We start from the raw sequence: 11,406 nt of genomic DNA, 5'->3' as shown, positions 1-11,406 counted from the left end.
TCTCTCTCTATCTCTCTCTCTCTCTCTCTCTCCCCCTCTCTCTCTCTCTCCATACCATTTATCTTTTAGCTTTTACCTGTTTCAGTCATTGGACTGTGGCCATGCTGGGGCACTGCCTTAAAGAATTTTTAGCTGAATAAATCAGCCCCTTTACCTCTTTTTTTAATATTTTTAAGTCTGGTATTTATTCTATCAGTTCCATATGCCGAACTGCTAAGTTGCGGCAATGTGAACACACCAACAATGGTTGTGAAGTAACAGTGGGGGGACAAACCTGATGGGCTTCTTTTGAAGATATTTTGGAGATATCCCACCACCAGCCTTTGATGAAATAAAATTTAAAGGCAACCATCCAACAGCTATTATCTCCTTCAAATTTCAGCATTAAAAATGATTCATACACACACACACATGATATCTAAGCTTTTTGTTATTTTCCATTGTTTATGTTAAGTGCGTGGAATATATTATTTCTTTCTTTGTGAATATGTGTGTGTGCGTGTGTGTGAATTATTGTCGGTTGTGTGTTAAGTGTTGTGTGTGAATGTTACTTTTTATGTGGTGGTGATCATGGGCAGAAGCATGGTGAAATGGTTCAGAAGTTTGCTTTTCAATTATGATCTCCTTGAGCAAGGTCATCAACCACCCAAGCCACCATGTCACATTGAGTCTGCCTAAGAATTACCATTAACAATCCAAATGTCTGTGGATTGCTCAAACACTACAACCAATTTTTCTCTTAAAACATTTACACTTTGTCATACACGCACACTGACATTGTACATCCAGCAGAGCATGCCACCTTCATTTCTTTCAAGCCGTTGCATGTCCCCTGCAATCACAGCCCATGTTTCACTGCCATGTAGCATAGTTATTTATACACAGGCATCATGGAGTCTCTAAGGTCTTTCTTTCATGTTGGAAGTTTTTTTGATCTCCTGTCACAATGGTCAGTAGCAGTAAACCTGTTGTAGAAAATCATGGAAGCAAGCCTTTCTTCTCATCTGTTTAATGTGGTTCGTTATCTTCTTTAGTAATTTTCTGATGTTTTAAGCTCATTTGATGGTTGTCAGGATTTCTCCTGTTCAGCAGTTCAGGTTGTATTGATCCATGCTGTTAGATCTGTTTCATTTTTATAACTGTGTAAAGTGTTCAGATTTTATATATTTACATATCACAAATCTAGTCAAGGGCTTTTTGGTATATTATCTACGAATCAAGTGATCGTAGGTTGAGAATTGAAAACAATATAGAGCAGTCTATAAATTGGTGCATTAGTAATTCAGAAAATAGTAAAATATTCAGGATGGAAGCAGAAACTACCAGTTTCAGATTTCTTTGGAAAATATTTTGGGCCTTCATTCTGTCCGTGTTGAGCTGGAAGTTTTTCTCAAAAACAATTGTTTTGTTGACCTGTAACCTTGGGTCAACAAAATCATTGTAAGTAAAATTTGGTTGTCGGAAATAATGTGTTTGAGGGTGTGTGTGTGTTTGTATGTGTGTGGGTGGGTGGGTGCACATGCATGTGTAAAATCTTAGCATTTTCCCATGGGTGACACTGCTTTCAACTTTTCTCTATTGATGTTCTCTATGTTCCCATTTTTCATGGCTTTTACTTCCTTTGTTTCAGATGAATTTTTGCTTACAAAAATGGAAGCAGAATCTCACATCATACCTTGCTTGTTCAAAATAAAATACTGGATATTGAAGTTTTCTGTCTCCTATTTGCATAAAGATGGGTCGACATTTGGTTACTAGTGTAAAGTTTTGATCATAGGTTCACTGTATTAGTGTTGACCTGGGGCTCTAACCACCAACAATAACCATCACATATTTCTCTGTATGTGTAATCGTATTATTCAATAGACTTCAGGTTTATGATGTGAATAAACAGTTACAAGTAAATCAGTGAATGGTTGAGAAAAAGAAAAAAAGAAATCATCTTTATTATAAACCTCTTAAATAAGTATCAGCTGAGTTTGACTTCCAAAACCTGACAGCTTTTATAAAGAGGGAGCTGTCACTTTGCCAGATCCTCGTTATTTATAGCTCCCTGATCTGACTCTTCAGCTTTCTTCCCTCCCCCCCCCTCGCTTTGTCTTCCCCAAGGACAAACTGCATTCTTCTGATATGGTGTTTGTTGCTGTTACTATAAGCAAGGTCAGTCAGTGAGTTGTTGGTTTGCCCTGCTGTTACCCGTTTGAAGTGACAGACTAATATAAACACATTCGCCAAGATACAGGGACATAGGTAGCTACAGCCAGGTAGATAGCCAGGTGGTTACAGAGAGGGAGGGAATAGGAATTGGATGATGTGCACATCTAATAATTTGGATTCTTTTAGCTATATCTTTACTGTTTTGAACAAGGCATGGGTGTCACACCATCGCCCCCACCCATAAATGGCTCTGTGTGTGTGTGTGTATGCACATCGAATTTGTTACAACAAATAGTGTTATTTGTTGTAGTAAGTGGGATTAAGACTAAGAAATACGAAAGAAACTGGCCAGTAACACACACACACACACACACACACATGTACATAACTGCAGGCGTGGCTGTGTGGCAAGAAGCTTGCTTCCCAACCACAAGGTTCCTGGTTCAGCCTCACTGCGTGACACCTTAGGCAAGTGTCTTCTACTATACCCTCAGACTGACCAAAGCCTAGTGAATGGATTTGGTAGACGGAAACCGAAAGAAGCCTGCCATTTGTGTGTCTGTGTTTATGTCCCTGTAACTTAGCAGTTTGCCAAAGTGACTGATAGAATAAGTATCAGGCTTAAAAGAGAAAACAAGTGCTGGGGTTGATTCATGTGACAAGAAATTCTTGAAGGCAGTACCCCAGCATGACCACAGCCTGAAGATTGAAGCAAGTAAAAGAATAAAAGAAAAAAAAGATAAAAGATATATTTATATAGTAAAGTAGATGGATGGATAGTCAAACACGCTCACACACACATTCTGGTAGACAGCTCAACAAACAACCAAGCAGACTTGGAAGGGAGTATCACATTAAGAAATAGAGAGGGAGAGGGAGGAGATGGCTATATGTGGTTGGGTACAAATGTGGTGAGGTCTTCTACTCTCTCCTCTCCTCTCTCCCTCCCTCCTCTCCCTCCACTTTCCAAGCTGGTGTGGGTTGGACAGGTTGTCATGATCTGAGTCAGTTTTTTTTATTTCTGAATCACTCTCCTCAAATCCCTTAATGTTCAGAGATACCTGTGTGTGTGTGTGTGTGGGGTGGGTGGTTGCTGGTCATTCCAGATTGATGAGGAGGGTTGAGTTCATATTCTGTTTAAATTTCTAAGGTTCATACTTGTAGGTAAAAAGTTGGGGCAAAGAGAGGGAAGGGGGATGAGATATATGTCTACCGACCTATCCACCTGCCTATATACCTGTCTCCATGCTTATTTATCTTGCTGTCTACACAGTTACATGTCTATACCCCCATCTATCTGTCCATTATCCCTTCTCTTCACTTTCTTTCTGCCTGTGTATGTTAGTTTTTATCTTTTAGTCCAGAGGGAAGGCCATGCCCATCACCTATGACAGGATCTTCCATACAGGTGGGAGGAATCTCCTCTACCAGGTTCGTCAACCTGACTTCACAACTTTGTTGTCCGTTGACATCTATAGGTGCAGGCATGGCTGCGTGGTAAGATACTTGCTTCCCAACCACATGGTTCTGGGTTCAGTCCTACTGTGTGGCAACTTGGGCAAGTGTCTTCTGCTATAGTTTTGAACTAATTAAAGCCTTGTGGGTGAATTTGGTAGACAGAAACTGAAAGAAATTCATCGTGTGTGTTTGTGTTTGTCCCCCACCACTGTTTGACAACTGGTTTTGGTGTGTTTACATCTCCATAACTTAGTGGTTCATCAAAAGAGAACTAAAAAAAAAAGGTACTGGGGTTGACCTGTTTGACTAAAATTCTTCAAGGTGGTGCCCCAGCATGTCTCTGCCCCACTCTTATTTTCCTTACATTCCCCCAAACTGAGACTCACCATTACCCACACTTCTATCCATGTTCACCCTTCAATGCTCTCATATCTGTCACTCCTTTCACACCCTTGCAAACATATCTACCCAATTAGCCATCCTCAATTCTCTACCCCTATTCTCTCGCTATTCACCTTCTTGTACCTTGAGGATATAACCTGATATCCAATCTCTGTTATCCTTTTCTCTCTTCCTGGCTGAGGTGCCCATCTCTTTTCCCTAATTTAACCTCTCTTTACCTGGCACAAACCTACCTCCCATAATATTGCACTCTCACCCTCTCAAGGGGTTTTGTCTTGTGATTTACTCAGTGATTCCATTAGTCATGAGAAAAGCACACAATATGCTCTGCAAAAGGATTGGCATTAGGGAGGGCATCTAGCTGTAGACATTAGGTTTGTCAGATTGTGTCAACCCATCCAATCTATGCCAGTATGAGATATGGATGCTAAATGATGATGATGATGGTTATATAATAAATATGTGCATGTACAGATAACTTGAGAGATAGGACGATTGATTGATTGATTGTCATCACCAACGTTGTCATCATCAACCACAATCTCTTATTTTCCAGATGCCATCGCAGGTGATGAAAATATTCGACTGACGACATCTTTGAAAAGTAAAAAAGGTTCGAACTGATCTTGTTTGTTTCTATTCCTTACTGCACGCACGCACACACACACACACACACACACAAGTCAGCCCTTAAATACACAGATGTATACTGCAGTCCCTTACACATACCATGACATCTGTACGCATCTGTACCATGACATCTGTACGCACACACACATTCATTGACACTGACTTGTACACTGTGTGACACCTACACATATATATTAGGCAGTGCTCTGGCACATACATATACATATACATAAAGTTACACATGACAATGGAACACGCACACGCATACATACTACATGTAAACCGTTAGGTATCTACACAAGCACACATTGACACACAATGTAACACACACGCACACACACACGCATACTCTCTGCAGCACCTACAAAGTAGCAGCTACATCTTCTGTATATTTATGTGCACACACACACACACACACACACTCCATGTGCACCATCATATGCATGAACATGCACACACTAATGAGGCTGAAGTGACATATAAAATGTTGTACAATGTCTGTTGCAGGTTGGGTGTGGACCAAAAATCCTGTCCCACATGACAATTGGGTCATTGAAGTGACCTTCCGGGTCACAGGCCGTGGAAGGGTCGGAGCTGATGGCTTGGTAAATCCTTTTCTATTGTTATCCCTTTCTATGTTCTTCTCTCTATTTATACGTCTCTCTTATTCTCTCTCTCTCTCTCTCTTTTCATTATTTGTTTTACATCACTATTTCTACCCCGCATTACAGTTATTAAGATGTTGCTTTACTTGCTCAAGGTGTCAGTTCAAATCCATCAATTATATTTGGTTGTGTTTCTTATCAGATCATCATATTCTGCATTACCTGTGCAGAGGGAATCACACCTGTCCAGGAAGAAGTTTCTTTCTTATCTGCTTAATTATAATGCATTGCAGCACCAGAGCGCACACACACACACGCAAGCACACACACACACACATGCACACACACACACACGTGCACACGCACACATGCACACAACTAATACCATTCTGTCTTCTAACTGTCAGGCCATCTGGTACACGCTGGATAAAGCAATCGAAGGTCCTGTTTTTGGTAATATGGACAAATGGAATGGAATGGGGCTTTTCTTTGACTCATTTGACAATGATGGGCAGGTAAGTTTTACAGTTCATGTTAGATTGTTTTCTTTTGGAATTAGGGAAATGTCTTTTTACTAGGAATTCCCTCTAACTTCATTATTCTACAAAACTATTATTATTATTATTATTATTATTATTATTATTATTATTTTGATTTGATCAGAGGAATAAACTGGTACCGTGACCTTTTCCGGGGCCTCCAAGACTGTGAAAGGAAGCAAGTTCTCATCAGACTGGTGACCTAGCTCAAATCCTTGTTGCAAAGTGACTCTTCTTGAGTCCTACAATGCCAGGTGATGACTCTACCAGTCAGGAAGGGAAACAATTTGCCTGATGGCATTCACCACTGTTTCTGTCTACCAAATTTCTCTCATAAAGCTGTGGTTGATCCAAAGGCTTCATGCAGAAAACACATTTCTTTTCCATCATGATTTTTGGTGTCTGGATGCCCAACCACTGTATCACATACACACCACCACCATCATCATCATCAGTCCTTCAGTTTACTTCTGCTTTCATGTTGCTCCTGCTTGTCCATTATTTTCTCCAATCCTATCTACAACACTGGTCCACCATCGTATCACTTTCTGTCAAACTGTTGGCCTTCAGCTGGTTGCCCTGCACAAACCTCCTGTGAGTACCGGATTTTTGCAGAGTTTTGATTCCCTTGTTTGAAAATATAACGTGTCGTATAGCCAGCTGGAGATGATGTCCCCTGGGGCTAAATTACAGCAACATTTGTCCTAAACCAGGACTGCCATGTTATGTTGGTAAATAATCTTTACTCCAAACTACTGTTGCTGAATATCTCTCATTGTGAGATTTAAAAATTTTTATTTTCTACACCCAAAATGTTTAAAACACTTGCAATTCCATATTTTCAAATTTCTCTCTTGAATGCATTAAATATAAATCATTGAAGATTCTAGAAATAATCCTTCTTTTGTCTTTTGTAGGAGGAGGAGAGTGCAGGTTTTATTGAACTTTTTAATTACTGTCTGCTTATTTCCACTTTCTCTTTTTTGTCTTTTTTCATCAGCGAAATAATCCCTACATTCTTGTAATGCTAAACAATGGTACGAGGGAGTATGGCCACATGAAGTAAGTCTCAACTTATTCTCTTTTTGTGTGTGTGTGATCTTTACATTGTTTTTACTTTCACTTTCCTATTCAGTTATTGCTCTTGGAGATAGCTCAGGAAGCACGTCTCGCATTCTATTATTGGAATGTTTCTATGGTAAGATACCTTTCCTATTGCCAACCATTTTGCAAAGTGTACAAGTGTCCAGAGAATTGTTTTGGTCTGAATATATTCTCTCAGCAACTTCTCCATTCTTGCTAGATTAGTGATCAAATTATCATCATCATCATCGTTTAACGTCCGTTTTCCATGCTGGCATGGGTTGGACGATTTGAGTGAGGTCTGAAGAGCCAGTGGCTGCACCAGGCTCCACTCTGATCTGGCAATGTTTCTACAGCTGGATGCCCTTCCTAACGCCAACCACTCTGAGAGTGTAGTGGGTGCTTTTTACGTGCCACCAGCACAGGAGCCAGTCAGGAGGTACTGGCATCGGCCACGATCGGTTGGTGCTTTTTACGTGCCACCGGCATGGGAGCTTTATCTTCTCCTCCCCCTAACCCCTTCTGGGCACCAACCATGCTCTCCACCTCTTTATCTTCATGAGTAATAATTGGATAGGCATCAATAATTATCATGACTGATGGAATTGATGAGTTTCATAATTCTTTTTTTCTCTGCAATATTTCCAAAGTGTTGATCATCATCATCATAACCTATAGCAGTGATGTAGGTTGATTAACAACTCTCTCTCTCTTTCTCTCTCTCTCTCCCTGCAGTGATGGACACGACCAACAACTGGGTGGATGTCTTAGAGATTTCCGCAACAAACCTTTTCCGCTAAAGGCCAGAGTGGAATATTATAAAAACTCCCTCACAGTAAGTATTTCACAGATGCTAGTGAAGTAGTGTATGTACGAGGACCAATATATGTGTTTATGGTTATGTGTGTCTGTTTGGCGTGTGTGTGTGTGTATGTTTGTCTGCATTTAGCCTTGTGCGTGTGTGTGTACTTAAGTTTTTGATGTGTATGCACAAGGGTCTGGGAACTGAGGACTTGTGTGAGGAAAATCCGATTAGCCTTTGCCAAGGGGAATAAGACTTGCATTACCAAAGCAGACGGCGCGACTCAAGGGAAGGAATACCTGTTAACTATCTTGTTCAAGGGAGGTAAGCCTTGATGGCAAGAAAGTCAAGTTAAATAAGAATTTGCCACACGCGCACACACACACACACACACACACGTATGTGCATATACACGTTGCTTGTACTAAGAAGACCTACACACAGGAAAATGCATCCTCAACCAAATAGGAAACGGACGTTAAACGATGATGATAATGCATAAAGAAGTATATGCACGTATAAACACCAGATAACCAGTTTCATGTCATTTGTATGTGAGATTGATGCAAGTATATACTTAATTCAGATCTGTGGTTTATTGTTGTGGTATGTTATCTTATAATACTAGGTATACAGGACATGATAGCAAACAGTAGTTCCTTCTGTTTAACCCTTTGGTATTCAGATTATTCTCATTGTTTTAAATTAATCATACATTATCTCGTCAGGATTTTGATTATATGATTGTTTTTATTACGACATTGCAGGGTAGGTGTAAGAGGCCACATCGTGCTTGGTTGAACATAGAACAAGTAGAATTTTGGGATGGGTCCACTCTCATGTTGTAAGTGTTTGTTGCCACTGATACCCAGTGATATAAAATTTACACAGCTGTCAGCAGATACCTGTTGTTATCTAATGTCTCTACCTGGTAGGGACCCCACGCCCTCCTTTGCCCTATTTGGTCTTCTTCTAATGTCAATAAATTCATTATTTATTGTGTTTCATTAACTACAGGTGTTTATTCACAATGGGATGTCCAGTAACCAAAATGAATATGAACTGTGTCTGCGTGCAGAGGGCATCCACCTTCCCAAGAACGGATTCTTTGGGGTGACGGCTGCAACAGGCGGATTGGCAGGTGAGGTTACAGTTTACTCTGCTATCTTAACTGTGTTTGTGTTGTGCTTAGTTTTTGTGTGTTTAAATGATATATCCGGTTGTGTGTTGTGTGTGTCTTCTTGTCTAAATCTGTATTTGTGTGGAGGTTTGTATATCTGGTTTGGCATGTGGTTCTGTGTGCACCATTCGTTTGTAGATGTAATGTTGTGTGTGTGAGTGCGTGTGCGTTCAGTTTAGTGTGCATGTCTGTCAGTTCTGTGTTATGTATTTTACTTAGGTGTGTATGTATATATGAATACATATTTTAGTCTGTATTAATGTGCATAACGTAATATAAATGTTGTGTGTGTGTGTAGTCCATTCAATGACATCTATTGTCATTAACGAAGGTCTTCTATTTAATAATTTCTTCAGATGACCACGATGTAATGGCGTTCTTGACTCATTCCATGCATGCTCCGGCTGACCAGGTATGTGACACCCTTTTTCGTTCTAATCTAAACCTTTTACATTTGTGTGTCTGTGTTTGTCCCCCTACCATCACTTGACAACCAATGTTGGTGTGTTTATGTCCCTGTAACTTAACGGTTCAGCCAAAGAGAATGATAGAATAAGTACCAGGCTTACAAAGAATAAGTCCTGGGGTCGATTTGTTTGACTGGAAGTGATGCTCCAGCATGGCTGCAGTCAAAATGACTGAAACAAGTAAAAGTCTCTCAAAAATAATCTTGTAACTGATTTCAACAGTAGATTTAGAATTCTATAATAGTAAATCATAAATTTTTTATGATATATTTTTAACCCGTGATGTATCTGTGCACTTAATTTAGGTTTGTATTTTTGCTATTTGTAAGTTTCCTTAGTTTTTCTTCTCAACTCAATGAGTATTTGGCTGTCATTTTATCTTGTTTCAGCTGGACACAGGCACAAAAGTGTCAGAAGACGAGAAAAAGAAACTTGATGAAGAATTCAAAGAGTATTACAAGAAACTTGAACAGGCCAAAGAAGAGTGAGTATTGTTGAGGGCAGTAGTAAGACTGCAGATGTGCTGCTGGTGTTGTTGGTCAAGCACCAGCTCAGCCTTCATTGAGCCAAACTCTGATCAAAGATACTCCATTCCGATAACTTTGACTACTTTGACTATAGTGCTTAATGTGTCATTCCTGTTTCAGAGCAGTGGGTGTGATTTTAAGGAATATACTGCTGTCTTTAGCAAGTCAAGTAAAGCATGTAAAAGCTCCCTCTGAGGTAGAGCAACCTTCATTGAACTGACGTACATTATTCACTGTATCTTTCCTGAAGATAACAGGATGTCACTTGAAGGATATTTAGTTGCTATTTCTACCACCTCAAGCAATTGATTTGATGAGTGGTTCTTGACTAGGGTCCACATAATGTTTTGTTATTAAAGCTTACAATTAAAAAAATGGTGATATTTCAACAATTTTCTTTTATACAATTCCTAATAATATAATGAGTAATTTTTAAACATTGAATGATTATGAGGGTCCTTGAGAGTAAAATGGGAATGAAAGGGGTCCATGGATCAAAAAAAAGGATTGAGAAACACTGGGTTAGAGACTCTGTTTTGTGTGTATCCGATGTTAAGCCCAAGGTCTTCATTTATTTAGTTGACCTAAAACATTCCATCCATGACTACCTGGTCTTTTTTCCCCCTGTCCAATCCATTCAACATCCACCCCACACAACACAGCATCCGCCCCACGCAACATAACATGCACCCCACGCGACAGCATCCACCCCATGCAACATAACATCCACCCCACACGCTGCCATAAATTTACATCTCTCTCTCTCTTTTCTTGTTTCAGTTTTAAAAAAGAAAATCCAGACAAGGCAAAGGACAAATATGACATTGATGTGGATAAATGGGTGAGTATGGTGATGTGGTGGTGGTCATGGAAGTAGTGGCATGTGCTGGTTGATGTGTAACTCTGGACATCCTAATTAAACGGATGACCTATATATTGTGTACATGGCTGGTTGAACAACCAAATGCAATATTCACGTCCAATACCTCCCGCACCCATCCTTCACACAATGATAGGGGTTTAATGTCTGGGTGACCGCTCCCATTTCTATATTTCTGAGGTTGATCGCAGTGCGATGGTGCACTTTTGAGTCATGTTACCTTGTGTAGTAATGGTAGATATGAGTTGTATAGGTGTGATGTAGTGGCTATCATGCTATAAAGATTGGTGTCATTGTACTTATGATTCATTTACAGTTTGAGAGTCAAGGTGAGAGGGAACTGAAACAGATCTTTGAAGGTCAAAATAACATATATGCAACACTCCGAGAGTTGAACAAGAGGCTGGACGAGTTATCTGGACGCCAGGAGTTGATTCTGTCAAAAGTCACATCCATCCAGGCACCTGTGGCAGGACAGCCACCAATGCAGCATGCACAGGTAACTAACTCCCTCTCTTCTTATATTGCTTATGGTTATCAACTGCTATTTCCAGCAAACATTGCTGCCTTGTTGTACCACTAATTTCTTTTTATTATTTTACCTTTATGGGGCTTTATTTAACTGGAAAATAATACTATTGTATTGTAATGATATTTATAATTTATATATATATAT

General features: G+C 39.8%; 1 protein-coding gene across 1 annotated transcript in view; it reads left to right on the top strand.

The window, feature by feature from the left end:
• The window catches only part of LOC106875548 (protein ERGIC-53), a 39,549-nt gene that overhangs the window by 17,961 nt on the left and 10,182 nt on the right, over window positions 1-11,406 (top strand). The window contains exons 2-11 of the mRNA XM_014923747.2: window positions 4,574-4,630; window positions 5,155-5,252; window positions 5,660-5,767; window positions 6,792-6,853; window positions 7,610-7,709; window positions 8,694-8,817; window positions 9,213-9,268; window positions 9,713-9,807; window positions 10,631-10,691; window positions 11,047-11,229. Coding sequence (XP_014779233.1) covers window positions 4,574-4,630; window positions 5,155-5,252; window positions 5,660-5,767; window positions 6,792-6,853; window positions 7,610-7,709; window positions 8,694-8,817; window positions 9,213-9,268; window positions 9,713-9,807; window positions 10,631-10,691; window positions 11,047-11,229 — 944 coding nt within the window. The remainder of the gene's footprint in view (window positions 1-4,573; window positions 4,631-5,154; window positions 5,253-5,659; window positions 5,768-6,791; window positions 6,854-7,609; window positions 7,710-8,693; window positions 8,818-9,212; window positions 9,269-9,712; window positions 9,808-10,630; window positions 10,692-11,046; window positions 11,230-11,406) is intronic.

Source organism: Octopus bimaculoides, chromosome 14 (assembly GCF_001194135.2).
Source record: "Octopus bimaculoides isolate UCB-OBI-ISO-001 chromosome 14, ASM119413v2, whole genome shotgun sequence".
In the NCBI taxonomy this organism is placed as follows: Eukaryota; Metazoa; Mollusca; class Cephalopoda; order Octopoda; family Octopodidae; genus Octopus; species Octopus bimaculoides.
Note: the sequence above shows the minus strand (reverse complement) of the source record. Positions and strands in the feature narration are given on the sequence as shown.